The sequence below is a fragment of the Nesoenas mayeri genome (assembly GCF_963082525.1).
Source record: "Nesoenas mayeri genome assembly, chromosome: 2".
Classification (NCBI taxonomy): Eukaryota; Metazoa; Chordata; class Aves; order Columbiformes; family Columbidae; genus Nesoenas; species Nesoenas mayeri.
Window position 1 is genome coordinate 46,880,504 of NC_137543.1, and position 15,775 is coordinate 46,896,278.

Sequence of the window (15,775 nt, forward strand, 5' to 3'; positions counted from 1 at the left end):
GACTATTTCCATAGTCTAAAATAAATGTAAAATAACCAGCAAGTAATAAGTCATTAGCAAATAAAACAGAAAGTGAGAAAAGTGCATGGAAATTATGTATAATATTACCATGTTTATTGAAGAAAGTATTCCAATATCAAATGGCAAATTTCAACAGTGCAAAAACCAGAACTGATTTTGCACCAACCTAATAGTAGCTGTTTAAATGTTTTCCTCAGCATTTTGAGGTTTGCAATTTGTTGAAAAAAGCTGCAGTGACTGTACTGAATTTCTCTTGTAGGAAATGGCAGCAGTATCAGCTTTTCTTCAGCCTGGAGCTCCTAGACCGTATCCTGCTCACTATATGGAAACAGCGATTCAGACCTATCGAGATATCTGCAAGTATGTTGTTTACTGTTGTGCAGATCCAATGCAAGTTGAAAGACCTGGTGGCTTAATTTTTCTTCCTCTGCACAGCGGTAGTGCCAGATGACTAAAAGATCACAGAACTATAGTAACTTATTAAAGAGTAACATATATATGTTATTTAGGATGACATGGAAGGGGATCTTTGCTCTTCTTAACAGAATGCTTATTAAATTTGTGTACTGGATTTACCTGATAAGATTTTGGTAGTGGGGTAGCTACAGGGATGGCTTCTATGAGGAGATAGCAGGACCTGCCCTGGTGTTGAACAGGGCCAGTTTTCACCCAACTCCAAAATGGACCTGTTGCTGTCCAGAGCTGAGCCTGTCTGCAATGCTGGTGGCACCTCTGTGATAACGTACTTAAGAAAGGGTAAAAATTGCTCCACAGCACCTGTAAGAGACAAGTGAGAAAAAGAGAGAAACAACCCTGCAGACATTAAGGTCAGTAAGGAAGGAGGGGGAGGAGGTGCTTTGCTGTAGCCTGTGGAGAAGACCATGGCAAAGCAGGTTGTCACCTGCAGCCCATGGAGGACCACAGAGGAGCAGGAATCCACCTTGCAGCCTGTGGAGGACCCAGTGCCAGAGCAGGTGGATGTACCTTAAAGGAAGCTGCAGCCCATGGAGAGCCTATGCCAGAGCAGATTTCTGGCAGGCCTTGTGACCTGTGGGGAGCCCACACTGGAACCGTCTGTTGGACTCTGACCTTAAAGGTCTTTTCCAACCAAAATGATTCTTTGAAGGACCGTACCCCGTGGAAGTGATCCACGCTGGAGCAATTAATGAACTGTGTCTGTGGGAGGGACCCCATGCCAGAGCAGGGGAGGAAGAGTGTGAGGAGGAAGCAGCAGCAGAGATGAAATGTTATTAACTGACCACAACTTCCCTGCCCTCCTTGTGGAGGGGGAGGGCTGGAAGAGTTGGGAATGAAGTTAAGCCAGGGAAGAAGTCAGGGGAAGGTGTTTCAGTTTTAGTTTTATTTACAGCTATCCTATTCTGTTATTAATTGGCAATAAATTTTTATCTTCCCCAAACAAAGTCTGTTTTGCCTGTGATTGTAATCGATCAGTGATCTCATTGTCCTTATCTCAGCACATGAGCTTTTTAATCTAATTTTCTCCCTGTGTCTTGCTGAGGAGGGTGCATGACAGAGCAGCTTTGTGGGCATCTGGTGCCCACCATAATCAACCCAGCACAACTTCTTTCCGGCTGTTGGAGTTCTCACTTATTAGATCATTTAGTTGATTGGATCATTTTAGTCGGTATTTGTATAAATACAATGCTCTCTAGGTTTGACTTTCAAAAAGCTGCTTTTGTAATGGGGTAGGACACGTAATATGTCAGTCTGTTGTTTTGCAGGAGGTGAACTTTCATGTATTTTACTTTAAGGAGGATAAACAACAGAATGTCAGTCTGATACACTATGGAGAAGAGTTGTCAGATTTGAGATGAAAGGTTTTCCATGATTTATTTTAATAAATATTATTACATCTCTGTTTTTGCCTTAGGAACATGATTCTGGCTGAACGCTGTGTGCTGCTTAGTGCTGAAATCTTAAAAAGTCAAAGCAAATATTCCGAGGCAGCTGCTCTTCTGATTCGTTTAACCAGTGAGGTAACATACTTAGTAGCTTTTTCCACTCTTGCCTTCCCACTGTGTACTTACCAGAGCTCTTCTAGGTTATTTCTAAATCTTGTCCTGAGATATTTTCTAGCCGAAGGTAGCAAATGAGCTGGTGTAAAGCATGAAGTGAAGAAAACTATTTACACTGGAAGTGAAGAAGCTAGTGCTTTTATTCTTTTTCTAGTGTAGCATCTTTTGTGTAGCTTGGAGGAAACTCCAGTGGGTAGTTAATTCTGGCTTTGTGGCCAGCTGCACCAAATCTGATGCTTCTGAGACACTTCTGGGGACAGATCAGGCATAGATTAAATTTACTTAGTTCTCTAAGTTTCTCTCTCAAGTGTGATGTGTGGGGTTTTTTTGTTTTGTTTTGTTGGGTTTTTTTTAGCTTCATTCTTGTCCCTCTGACTTAAGCTTGTCACCAAAATTTATGTGAGCAGTGTAAGTTATTTAAGCAAGGAATTTAAATACTGTTGACTCTGCACAATCACATTATGACTTAAAATTATATGTAGTATGCTTGTGTTGCCTTTTGGTACTTGCAAGGAAAATCTTCATAGAATATTATATAGGTATCTGAGAGTATATTTGTAGTCCAGACACCTACTTGGACATCACTGATAGCGTGGACTTCAGTTGTATTAAAATAAGATAGATTCTCTTCTGATATATAGCTTTGTCTTGGCATGAGAATAGAAGGGGATAATAATAAGACATTGTATGTTATTAAGAAATCATCCTGGTTCTTGTGGTACAAATTCACTCAGTTTCATTGTTCCCTTTTTCCCTCATCCTGTTAAAGCTTTTTTATTTTTTGTTTCTAGCTTTATTATCTGCAGGGGGAGGGATGGGAAAAGGTAGCAGAGTGCTTCAGAGGTAATGGTGTGGGAAACTGTAGCCTGAGTAACTGAAAAAGCAGAAAATACTTATTTTGTCCCTTATACTGAAACAGGTTGATATAAATCTCTCCACTGGAAAAAATACCAATGCGTTTGGTATTGAACACTATACATATAATAAAGTGAAAAATAAGTCTAGTCTTATTTTCTTTATAAGCATCCACGTACATGTAATAGTAAAAGAATCTTCAGCTTCACAGCACTGTTACAGCTTAATGTCCCTGCTATTAATAAAAGGCCACTGTTATCTTTGTTTGCATTCAACTTTGAGGCTAATTCTGCTTTTTACTTTTAAATAGGATTCAGATCTTCGCAGTGCACTTCTGTTGGAGCAGGCAGCCCATTGCTTTATAAACATGAAAAGTCCCATGGTTAGGAAGTTTGCATTTCATATGATATTGGCTGGCCATAGATTTAGCAAAGCAGGCCAGGTGAGTATTATATTTCTGTGTGGAAAATATGCCCAGTATTTGATACTTACTCTGAAAAACATGTTAAATGTGTCACTAGTCTGGAGAAAGATGCTTGGTTTTTGACACTTTTGTGTTACAAGTATTCACCTCTCTGATCTTCTGAAAATTACCCTGACATTGATCAGCTTAATCTTTTGTGTTTTTGAAGTAGTGCTGAAGGTCTCTGACCTGAGACTTAACTAATGTGTGCTTTCATTTCTGGGTCTGTTTTATACACAGTGAAATATAGTTTTTTATTTGGGTAAATTAGTATTTTTACTTTAGAAATGAGTGAGTTGCAGGAGTTAAGGATTTGTTAAACTCTTAATTTATTAGAATAATAGCAAATTTTAACCATTTTTCCTGGTGCCTTAACCACAAGGTTTTTAGTGGAGGTGCAGGTGTGTGAACAGTTACTACAAGACAAACTAAAGCATCTCTTTATGACTGCTTAGACTTAAGTAGCAATTAAACCAGTACACATCAGATTGTTTTTACTTCCATTCATATTCCTAAGCAGACAGCTCTGTGGTGAATTAACTTAAAGTCTGGACACAACTTGTGTGCACTATGTCTGTCTCAGTTGTGGAACAGACACTCTAAAGATAGCTTGTGCTTGATTCCTGCTGTGGTTAGCCACCAAAGTTCCTTTATGGACCTGCTCTCAAATGCAGTCAGTTTCAGTTTACTAATAAGCTGCAAACCTGTAGCAGAAATAAATTTCATATTGCAAGTCAATAATACAGGAGAACCCAGGTATGAGAATTCTATTTGAAAAAAAGCCCTGTGGACTTGGAGGGGTATTCTCCTACCCCACCCAGTCTCATTTTTATCATCCTGGCAAGGCCTGAAGAAAATACAGTTTTATTCTGTATTTGAAGTCACAGATGTGAAGAATAGTAGTAGTATTCCCTCCACTCCTCAGTTTTCTTCATGCAGTAGTTTCTCTGTCTGTTTTGATGGCAATACAGTATTGACAGGGAGCTCTTGATCAGAGGGGTTTCTATATTTGTTATTTTATATCTCCTTTGCCTGGAAAAATGTACACATTTTGTAAAGCTTTGACTTTGTCTTCATGTAACAGCTCTCTCATTGTTTGCATCCAATTCCTGTAGGGATTCTGGTTTCCAAGGAATTCTTTTTCAGTGTTACAGTTTGGTTTTTGTTTTTAACCCTCAGAGGCACCAAAATATTAAATGTTACTGAAGAGAAGTCAGCCAGGCTGCTTAGCTGTATACTGTAGTACCATATTTTAAAGCGTCAGTAATATTTGCTGATGTTAAGGATTTACTGATTGTACTCTGCTGTCATCACCACACAGATTTCAACCTAACTTAGATTTTTTTTCTTTTTCCCACTGCTGCTGTAAATAAGGGAACGCAGTTCCCTTTTGTTAGAAGCTGAGACTTGCCTGTACAGTGAATTCCTATGTAGATGTTCAATGCCTAGACTTGGGGTTGAATGCCCAGGTCCTGATGTATGTAAAGGAAGGGAATTGTGGATCTGATTAGGAGCAGAGCATTAGTCTCCCAGTGGCTGATGTGATTGGTAATTTTGTATTGTGTGTACTGTAGGGCTGTGTTTTGGTGGTTTGCTTGGCATGGATTTTGTCCCAAGTGTGTCTACTGACCAGTGATTGACTGGGAGCGTCACACTGAAAGTTCAGTTACAGAACTTAAATGTGTTAAGTCTAGCTTATGTTCCGAGGCTTGGCAGTAGAGCTTTGTAGACTTTAGTAGTCAGTCCTAAAGCAACACAGAACACTATTTTAGAAGTAGTATTCTCTTGTTATTTGTTTTTTTAACTTGATGCCTCTATGCTAGTCTTTGAAAACATGAACTTAATCTGCAGGTTAGGCTCTGTGCTGTAGAAACCAACACTTCTGCGCTGCTTAGATTACTGTTGACCAAATGTGATGAGGTGCAGTTCTGCAAACATTACACTTAGCATAATGGGAGGTGGTGGTAAAACTTCAGCAACTTTTCTGAATTACTGTTCAATCTTCCTAATATTACAAAATAGAATGAATGGTTAATGGGGTTATTTGAGAAATTAACTTACTTGTTTTTTTTCTTGCAGAAAAAACATGCCTTGCGTTGCTACTGTCAAGCTATGCAGGTTTACAAAGGGAAAGGCTGGTCTCTTGCAGAAGACCATATCAACTTCACTATTGGTCGCCAGTCCTTTACACTTCGGCAGCTTGACAATGCTGTATCTGCCTTCAGGCATATTTTGATCAATGATAGTAAACAACCTCCAGCTCAGCAAGGAGCTTTTTTAAGAGAATATCTTTATGTTTATAAGGTAAAGGACATTTCATTGCCTTTATTCCTTGAGTAATCAGTAATTTTATTACTAGTAATTTTCTGTTAAGTCATTTAGTGATTTTTCGATCATACCTGCTTTGTTCCAGGATTGAGATTTTTTTAAATCTAGTTCATGTGTTAATTTTTTACTTTAGATTTCAGTAAAACAAATATACTGCATCTCATATGTGTATAAAGTGTATTTCCACTGATGAGTGTGAGTGTGACTTTGTATGTGTTTTTATTACACTAAAATGACCCTTTTGAGGGTCATGACTGAATTGCAGCTTGTCATAGTTAAGTTTCTTTCAGAGGAAGTGGATCTGTTTTTTTTTTTTATCAATTTATAATGATTTTTGAGGCTTTTAATATTGTAATAAATGATTAATAAAGACTAGGTAGCTCTGTCGCCTTTTTTGGTACTATAAAGTACTCCCCATCCATGTTGTAGTGCATTATATTCGTTAATACAGATTTTTATAATCAAGTTACTCTCACTGGGTTGGCTATAAGTTCATGATTGATTCTGAATGGTAGTATGCCATGTACATTGTGGGGTGTTTAGTGCTGATACCACCACACAACTTGCAGCCATATCGTTACTTATTACCTTTTAAAGCTTGTAAAAAGGATTTCTGTGGTGTTTGCTGAGTTATGGTAGACATTACTCAGCTAGTGTTTAAATCCACAGGTCAGCTGTCATGTGACGGTGGTGGTGTAATGAAAGCAGCTTATCAAATTCTGAATTACAGAGTCAAGCTTTGCATCAAATAAAGCTGTGACAGCCATGCAGCCACAATAGTGATTAGAGTGCCAGATTAAGATAATTATTCTTTTGTTTTGTATAAAGATCTCACAAACTTCAAAATGTTACTGAAGAAAAAAATATTAATTCAGACTGTCAAAGCAGAAGAAAGTATCAAAACAGTTGATTGAAATGAGTCATTCGATCTTAAAAATACTACCCGTTCAAACATTGAGCGCTTGTAGCTTATCTTCCTTATCAATCAATTATTGGTAATGTAGAGTGTGGACATAATGTATTTGCATAATGCATGACACTCTGTTTTCCTCCTTTTGCTCCAGAACGTAACCCAGCTGTCACCTGATGCTCCCTTGCCGCAGCTTCCTTTACCATATATTAACAGCTCAGCAACCCGTGTTTTCTTTGGGCATGATCGAAGGCCAGCAGAAGGTTAGAAAGTTTTATGTAAACAGATTGAAGTCACTTATTTATGGAACCGAAGCATATGCAAGAGTTGGTGTCATTTAAAAAAAAAAATCCATCATTATATAGAGCTAATGTAACAAGCTAACTTCTTAAAGAAGATTTCAAAATAAAAGCTTAAGCTTAGTATTTACTTGCTAGATATTTTCATACTTCCTGTGTAAATATGAAATCCACACATGTGAATGTGGTGACTTCCAGTATTTTTCATAGCTGGAAAGCTTCAGTGCAAGTCTGTAATGAACTTCATGAAAGGGATTATTAATGCTTTAGCAAATGGTAGGTGCTAGTGCCAGTGCTAGAAATTAGCTTTATAGTTATCTTTCTCTCGGGTGAAATGTTTGAAACACTGTGATTCCTGGATGTAAAGTAATAAGAGTGGAAATTCTTATATAAACCAGGACTGTACTGTGGGAACGTAGTCTGTCGTAAACTGAAAATAATCTGTAAGATGAGTATACCATGTAGCATGCTAAAATCTTGGAATACCACAATTTGCAAATATAAGTATACTCAAGTTATCCTCAATATTGTCTTCTCTGTGTGTATTTCAAAATGTCTTGTGATTCATTGACTTAAATCAATTGTAAAATAAAAATGACAGTGACTTAGAACTTTAAAATATTTTAAGAGTACTTGCTGCTGTTCTCATCTTCTAAGATTGCCTTACTCACACCAGGTGAAAAGCAGGCAGCTACGCACGTCAGTCTGGATCAGGAGTATGACTCAGAATCATCACAACAGTGGAAGGAACTTGAGGAGCAGGTTGTTTCTGTGATAAATAAAGGAATAATACCTTCAAACTTTCAACCAACACAGTTCTGTTTAAATCGCTACTCGGATAACTCCAGATTTCCACTTGCTGTGATAGAAGGTGAAGTAAAGATTTATACACTTCAGAATTAAGTTACAATATTTCCTGTCTTATTGTGGATTTAAGCCAATGTTCTTGTGCAGATTGTTTGCACAAGAATGCTTTAAGTGAATCTTCTGCTTGTTGTGCAGATATCCTCGTCATTATTTTCTTGCACATTTTTTTTAAAATAGAACCAATAACTGTAGAAGTGTCCTTCCGAAACCCTCTCAAAGTTCCACTTCTTTTGACTGACCTTTCATTGCTATGGAAGTTTCAACCTAAAGACTTCAATGCAAAACGTGATGGAGAAACAAAAGAGCTGGTAAGGAAAGGTTCATTCTTTTTCAACCCAAAAGCAAACAGCTATAGTTACAGAGTATATCTTAACTGAAGTCTTCAAAATTCTGTAATATGAAAACAACTTCTGTAAGTGTAAAATTAAAAAAAAAAAAAAGAGGGGGGGTGCAAAAAAAAGGTAGCCACTGAATTTCTTTTTGCATTGTTTGTATTTTCATAGATCCATAGGGCACAAAGCAGCCAAGTTAACAAACACACTGTAATGAGTATTGTAAAGCTTAATGCAAAGCAAAATACTTCCAACATTTCATTTTATGTGTAGTACATCTATTTTGAGCCACACTAGCCTTGACCAGCAGAAATGACTTGTGATATCAGTAGGTATATTATAAAATATCTTTTTCTTGAGCTACTGTACATAGTGAAATCTATGTTCTGAAAAACTGTGCTGGAATGACACAGGAAAATCTTGGTATCTCAAGTAGAAGAAAAAGGAAAGTTTATTTTATTAAAAAGTAATGTTTTGAATACTTTATATGAACTACTTACTACTGTTTAATTTAATACTTGAACTAATACTGTCAAAACTTCCCTCCAAAAGGCTGTACTCGCATTCATATTTTTAAAGTTTGAAAATGTTCTAATACTGAATATTACAGCAAATTCCTTAATAATTTGTTTTCCTGGCTAAAAGCATTTGTAAAATAAGTGATCTCCAAGGGTGCTGTGTTTGCCAGAGTTATAAACATGGTTTCACATAAATAAACCTTAGGGACTACCATACTCTTTCCCTTCTGTTCTGATCTGAACTGTTACTTCAATGATGTGATAAATACTTCTGTGAGCGTCAGTGAAATTGATGCAGAATTCCAATTTATGGTGAAGAATCTTAACTTTCCCTCAAGCAGATGTTTACTGAGCTCTCTAACTGCTGCTTTAGTTCAGAAAGCCTGAAAAATTGGACATACAGCACCTGCTACTCTTAACTGCATGCAGTCTGAAACTTGGATGCTTTTTTTCCTTCAGCACATTAGGAAGGGTGTGGGAAGTAATATTTATGGCACTTTTTCTGCCTAGGAGTAATAGTATCTGAAAAGCTGTTTCTTCTTTTTAGGGAGTGTGTGAAGATGCTATGATAGGAACTGAAGCAATAGCAGAATTTTTAATTAATAGTGAGGAGACAAAAGTGGTAAGTACTGTACTTTGTTGCAAAAATAGTCTTTTCAGTGTTGAACTTTTAAGGTTAGAGGTCAGACTTGTTATGATCTGAACTTAATGTTAAACTTACATAAGACATTACTGATACGTGAAGTACTGGAATGAATCTGTACTTATGAATCTTTTCAGTGTGTATAAATATCTGAAAGAAGGATATGTTGGGGCAAGACACAGTGCACACAAATTGAAACACACGAGTCTCTGTCTGAACATCAGGAAACACTTTTTTTTTTTACTGGGATGGCGACTGAGCACACTGGGCACAGACTGCCTGTAGAGATTGTGGAATCTCCATCATTGGAGATATAAAAGCCATTTATTTGAACACAGTCCTGGGCAGCTGGGTCTAGGAGGCTAGAGCAGATGAGCTGGACAAGATGACCTCCAGAGGTCTTTTCCAACTTGAGCTATTCTGTGCTTCTGCCTCTGTTAAATTTCATTTTTGTTACAATTCAGGATTCTTTCCTAATGTAATGAGCACCTCGCATCTGTGGAGTGGTTTGATACATTCTGTATACAGGAAACTTTGAATTCAGTAAATCACCTGTAGTTATTGTATGCAGTTACATCTGACACAACTATAAAGTAAATGTAGCTGTGAGTGTCTTCAGCAATTGGCTATTTAAATGTAATAATACTTTTTTCTAGTAGCAACAACAACAAAAATTTAACATATCTCCACAGGCAAGACTAAAGCTCTTTCCCCATCAAACAGGGGAGCTACATATTCTGGGAGTCGTTTATAATCTTGGCACTGTTCAGGGTACTGTGACATTAGATGGGATAGATCCTTCTATTGGATTACAGACAGGTAAGTGTATTACTCCCTTAAGCTGGGTGTCTCTGGGAGGGGGAGGCATGGCTCCTGCAGGGTAGAACTAAATTCTGGTGTTTAACGTTTGACTACCGTGATGCAAGGCCTTCCTTCAGGTAAGGATGTAGAAAAAAAGATAACAACTGGAACAGGAAAAGAATGAATTGGCACCTGCAGGAATCCCATGAGAAAGGAAGTAACCTCTAGCAAACCCATACATACTGTTCCTTTTAAATCTGTGGAAATTTAGAAGCCGCTAAAAAAATACAAAAAAAATTCCATCTATGCCATGTTGAAAGTATAACAGCTTTCACTGACTGTTTTGCCATTCATTTTCTCCTGGGTCTTTTAAACAAAAGTTGGAAGCTTACAAAGCAAAATGTTACACTGAAGTTCTTTGCATAGATTCCCAAACTTAAATTTGGCCTTTTTTTTAACCATATTGACTTTATTTTGTTTCGCTGACTTTATATTAACATATAAATGGCTTATTAATTGCATGTTTCTTGATCTGTTTTGTTGAGTCATTCACCTCATGTACCTGAAACTGTATATCAGGGAAAATTGAGTTGTTGGAGAAAATAGGGATTAAAACACTTACTTGAAAATGTCTAAAAGAAAAAAAGAAGCTTGTTTAGCTATCTATGAGCTGGAAACCTTTGGAATACAAAATCTCTTGGAGAGTGGTAGCCGGTCTTTGAAGGAAATAAAAATGTTTTGGGAGACTTTTTCAGCTTGTCAGAAATTAGGAAAGGAAAGAAATATATCACCTCTCCAATTTTAGTCAGCTTATTAAAGGACGGAGAAAATACGTAATAGTGGGTAACTGGCTGTCTAACCTTGCAATAACTATGCATTTTGTGTGACAGTAAGCTTTGAATAGTTCTTTATCAGTGATGCTGCTCAATCAATGAACACTGCATGTACCCACTAACAGAAAAATCAAAATGATTTTTGAGATTGGGTAGGGACCTTTATATCACTTCTCAGGAAAGAAAGTTAATTACTTTGTTTAAAAAATATCAAACTTCTAAAAAATTGTTTCAGGAAAATTTGTCTCCAATGGATTATCTGTACGAGGACGACAAGATTTAGAAATCCAAGGGCCTCGGCTTAATAACACAAAAGAAGAGAAAACATCTATTAAATATGGACCTGATCGACGTTTAGATCCCATTGTTACAGAAGAAATGCCTTTGTTGGAGGTATGTAGCTACTTCTCTTTTGGTGGTTTTGAGGAAATAGCTTAATCCAGAGCTTATAAATGTAATTCTAACAATGAAATGTTAAACTTTGTTAATGCCAAATCTTTCCAGTTAACTTCTGATCTGTCAGTGCCAAACTTGGGTGGGTTTTTTTCTTCAAACTGGAAGCCTCCAAATCACTGTTCTGAAAACTTATATTCCTTCTAGAATTTTATTTGACAACAGCTTTTGTAGCCAAGTTTCAAGGTGAGGGTGATCAAGCAAAGAAGCTTCTTTCCTATTTGCTTGCCATTCATCTAAAATAGTTCAAGTTGCTTAATTAAAACACAGTGGTTTTCCTTCCTACTGTTATTAAAATTGTATGACTAACTTGATTAATGACAACGCTCTGTAGAACAGATTATTTCAGTGGGAATGGATCTGCAGTGATCATCCAGTCCAGCTGCCTGACCACTTCAGGGCTGACAGTCTTCAAGTATGGTATTAAGGGTGTTCTCCAAATGCCTCTTAAACACTGACAGCCTTGGAGCATCATCCACCTCTCTCGGAAGCCTGTTGCAGTATTTGACGACCCTCTCAGTAAAGAAATGCTTCCTAATGTTTAATCTAAACCTCCCTTGGCACAGCTTTGAACCGTTCCCTGGTGTCCTATCAGTGTGTACCAAGGAGAAGAGCTCAGCACCTCGCTCTCTACTTCTCCTCAGGAAGTGGTAGAGAGCAATATAGTTTTAATATTTCGGTGGTTTTTTTCATTCATGTTGGTAACTTGGCTCAATGTTCATGTTTTTCTTTTCTCCTGTTCTCTCCCATACAGGTGTTCTTCATAAATTTTCCTACAGGGCTTCTCTGTGGAGAAATCAGAAAAGCGTATGTAGAATTTGTAAACGTAAGCAAGTGTCCTCTTACTGCACTGAAGGTTGTGTCTAAGCATCCAGAATTTTTTACTTTTGGTGGAAATACTGCTGTTCTAACGCCACTAAGTCCTTCAGCTTCTGAAAACTGTAGTGCTTACAAGACCGTTGTGACAGATCCTACCTCTGTGCATACAGCACTGCTATCTTCAGCTTCTTCTGTAGACTTTGGGGTTGGCACAGGTCAACCTGAAGTAATAAACGTCCCACTTCCTGATGCTATTCTTCTTCCTGGGGCTTCAGTGCAGCTACCAATGTGGTTACGAGGACCAGATGAAGAAGGTGTTCATGAAATTAACTTTCTATTTTACTATGAAAGTATTAAAAAACACTCAAAAATGTGGTAAGCTCTTTATCTTTTTTTCTGTCGTACTTACTAGACGCATTGTAAACATTGTAAACATAAATGTAAATATTACTGAATTTCTTTTGATTGCTGTGATGTTGTAGAAGTGGTCTGTTATCTGCTGTTGTAAGCAATTATGTTTTTTTCTGCTATATGATATAATTTCAATATGAAATTATAATCTGCAGTCCTGGAAATTGAGCATGTCTGGAAAAAGGCAGAATAGTGATGGTTTTAGAAGTCAACTTTCAAGATTCTCAGTTCAGGGGAATTTGTTGAATGCAGTGGTATTCTGTCTAAATGTTTTTTAATCAGATTTTTATGAAGGATATGTGACTGACTAGACTGTTTTTCACTGTGGCAGTTGTCTTACATCAGAACTACTTCAGATGTATTTCTTATCATGGTAACATACAAACCTATTTCTGCAGTATTCAAAACTGGCTAAGAGACTACATGTTTGAACAGCACCTACCTGTAGCATTATTGTTAAAAATAATATAGTTTTGATAGGAAGCTGAAAAGAAAAGTCTCCTTGGTTGAAAGGAATAAATAGTTTAATGGTCTTAATATTGATGACAAACATAAAAGCTAAACTTCTTGATGACAGGTTCTGGACAGCGGTTCTGGTTGTTCACAGTGTCTTTTTCTTCCTCCCGACCCTCTCCCCTTTCCTAGTCACAGAGTATTAAGGCACACAGCAGTTATTTGTACTAGTCGGTCTCTGCATATTCGGGCTACTGTCTGCAGAAGTAATGCACTTGAAGATGAAGAAGGCAGAGGAGACAATATGTTGGTGTTTGTGGATGTAGAAAATATCAATACTGTAAGTTCTTATTTTTAATAATAATGCTGTTCTAAAGATCAGCAGATGTGTAAGCATCGCCAGTAGAACCAAGACTTAAGTAAAAGGGTTTTTTACAACTGTTATGCAAACACTAAGCAAACCTTGCATGTTTATTTTTTCCAGTCACTGTTGGAAATGAAGTACTAATATTAAGTTATATCTCAGCTCTCTGGAAGTCTGCTGTAACTGTCTGTCCTAAGTGAATCCCAGTACTGTAATTCAGAGTCCCTTTTTCTTCTAGGAAGGTTATTCCAAATTCATCCATCAAAAATGATGATCACAGTTTTCAAGATTGTTCTGAATGAGACAACGTGTGCCCACTGCAAACTTTCAGAGAAAACACTGGTAGAATTAGTGGTAATGTGAAGTAAAAATTTAAGCTTCAACTTGAAGGAAGTTTCTCTGTTTACATTTATTACCAATTTCTAAATGACTATTTTTCAAACATAATCCAAAACCAGATGTCTGTTGTGATCTGTTGACTTAGCAAAGCAGATGAAAAAATATCAGTTTTTCATACCACAATAATTTAAATTTACTAATTTTTTTGCTAAAGCTGCTCCCATTTTTTCAACCACGAAGTAAGGTAATTGCATCCTCTGTTTATAGAATTCTTGGACATTTAGCTGGTAGTGGAATCACTGAGCTGATTTGTTATTTTGTTTTAAAGATGTGTGTGTGCTATTCTTTTCCTTTAGCTGCTGAAGTGAATATTGTCCATTCTTCCTTTGAGGAGGAAGGAATGTTTCATAAAGTACTCACCTCATTAACAGATAACACTTTGAGACTTAATTTTTCACTTCCAACTCTTTCCAAGAAAGGAAACTAATGCCAAAAGCTACTTTTTGTTGTGTATATATGTTAAAAACAAAAAGGTATTTTTGGGATTTGTGACCTAGCAATATTCCTAAAGTAATCTTGGAAACTAACTGTCCTTGTGGGCAGTGTTCTGCGTTGGAGTTAAAAGCCTAGGTTTTATTATAGTTGTTTTAATCTGAAATGCTAGCTTGTGGGTGTTTTTTCTGCGGAATCTTTTTTTCTTTTGATATGGCTTTGTTGACTGGAATTGGAAGTTGCTGTGAGCTGGGACTGCTGTTTTATGTTACAGTGGGTCTTAAATCTCTTCTTTTTTCTCCTTAGTACTGTTATGGATGGTGTGCCTGATGAGTTAAATTAAGATTCTAACAGTACCACCTTGCAGTGAACACTTATTATGCATTGTAGAACATTACAATTGTCATTGGTCTTCGACATAATTTTTGTTTTTTTCCTTAGAGTGAGACTGGCGTTAAAGAATTTCATGTAGTACAAGTCTCAAGTAATAGCAAGCACTGGAAGCTTCAGAAATCTGTTAACATGACTGAAGACAAAGGTGTGTATCGTTATTACCAGAAGGATGGCAAGTCAGGCTTCTGCCTGACAACAACAGATAAAAGAATCCTGCAAGGAGTTTAATTTGGCTTTCAGAATAATTGATTTCTAAAAACTTTTTTCAGACATACTACAGCCCTTCTTTTATTAGTGTTTCAATAAAAGTATATTGACACTTTCAAACCTCATTAATTTTAAAAGTGGACTTACACATTAAATTATTTCTGTGTTGTAGAGAAATCTGTGTCTGGGCTTGCCTCACAAGAAATGTTTCAGTGTCCCTTTACTGTTAGTTATTCATATCAATGTTAAATTTAACTGATCAACAGAGTATTTGACAAGTGCTCTATTCAGTTATTAGAAATATACAAGAATTACTAATACTGTATCCTGCATTAGCTAGTAAAAGCTGCTAATTTTTGAAAATACTAACTATCCTAGGAAAAAAAGTGCTGTCATTTTATATAATGAATGTTACAGAATTATAGAATTGTTTAGGTTGGAAAAGACCTTTAAGATCACGGAGTCAAACTGTTAACCAACACTGCCAAGTCCAACACTAAACCATGTTCCTGAGCACCACATCTACACTTTGAGTTATTACGTTGGTGCAAAAGTAATTGTGGTTTTGGACTGTGGATTTTAAATCATTATAACTAGGCTCAAACACATCTTTACTAATCAAAATAGGAACCACTACAATCAACAGAGTTTAGGCAGTGAGAAATAAGTTTGTTTATTCCTGTAGTGTAAAAATGTGTGTTTTGGGATTTGACAAACTCTTGGAAAGCGTTTTCTGCATCCAACTGGTTGTGGAAGTGTTTTGCCTGCAAAAAGTTGTCGAGATGCTTGAAGGAAGTGGTAGTTGGTTGTTAAGAGGTCAGATGAATATGGCAGATGAGGCAAAACTTCGTAGCCAATTCATTCAACTTTTGAAGCGTTGGTTGTGGGATGTGCAGTTGGGCGTTGTGTTGGCGAAGAATCAGGCCCTTTCTTTGACC

General features: G+C 36.9%; 1 protein-coding gene across 6 annotated transcripts in view; it reads left to right on the plus strand.

Moving 5' to 3' along the window:
* Positions 1-15,775, plus strand: part of TRAPPC8 (trafficking protein particle complex subunit 8) — a 55,447-nt gene that overhangs the window by 23,674 nt on the left and 15,998 nt on the right. For 4 of the 6 annotated variants that reach the window (XM_080338662.1, XM_080338663.1, XM_080338664.1 and 1 more), the window contains 13 exons: positions 281-381; positions 1,913-2,018; positions 3,223-3,354; positions 5,455-5,679; positions 6,768-6,876; positions 7,589-7,783; positions 7,957-8,087; positions 9,177-9,251; positions 9,965-10,091; positions 11,142-11,299; positions 12,114-12,553; positions 13,235-13,382; positions 14,679-14,775. In XM_080338662.1, coding sequence (XP_080194788.1) covers positions 281-381; positions 1,913-2,018; positions 3,223-3,354; positions 5,455-5,679; positions 6,768-6,876; positions 7,589-7,783; positions 7,957-8,087; positions 9,177-9,251; positions 9,965-10,091; positions 11,142-11,299; positions 12,114-12,553; positions 13,235-13,382; positions 14,679-14,775 — 2,044 coding nt within the window. The remainder of the gene's footprint in view (positions 1-280; positions 382-1,912; positions 2,019-3,222; positions 3,355-5,454; positions 5,680-6,767; positions 6,877-7,588; positions 7,784-7,956; positions 8,088-9,176; positions 9,252-9,964; positions 10,092-11,141; positions 11,300-12,113; positions 12,554-13,234; positions 13,383-14,678; positions 14,776-15,775) is intronic. The other 2 variants (XM_080338665.1, XM_080338666.1) reach the window with 2 other exon arrangements.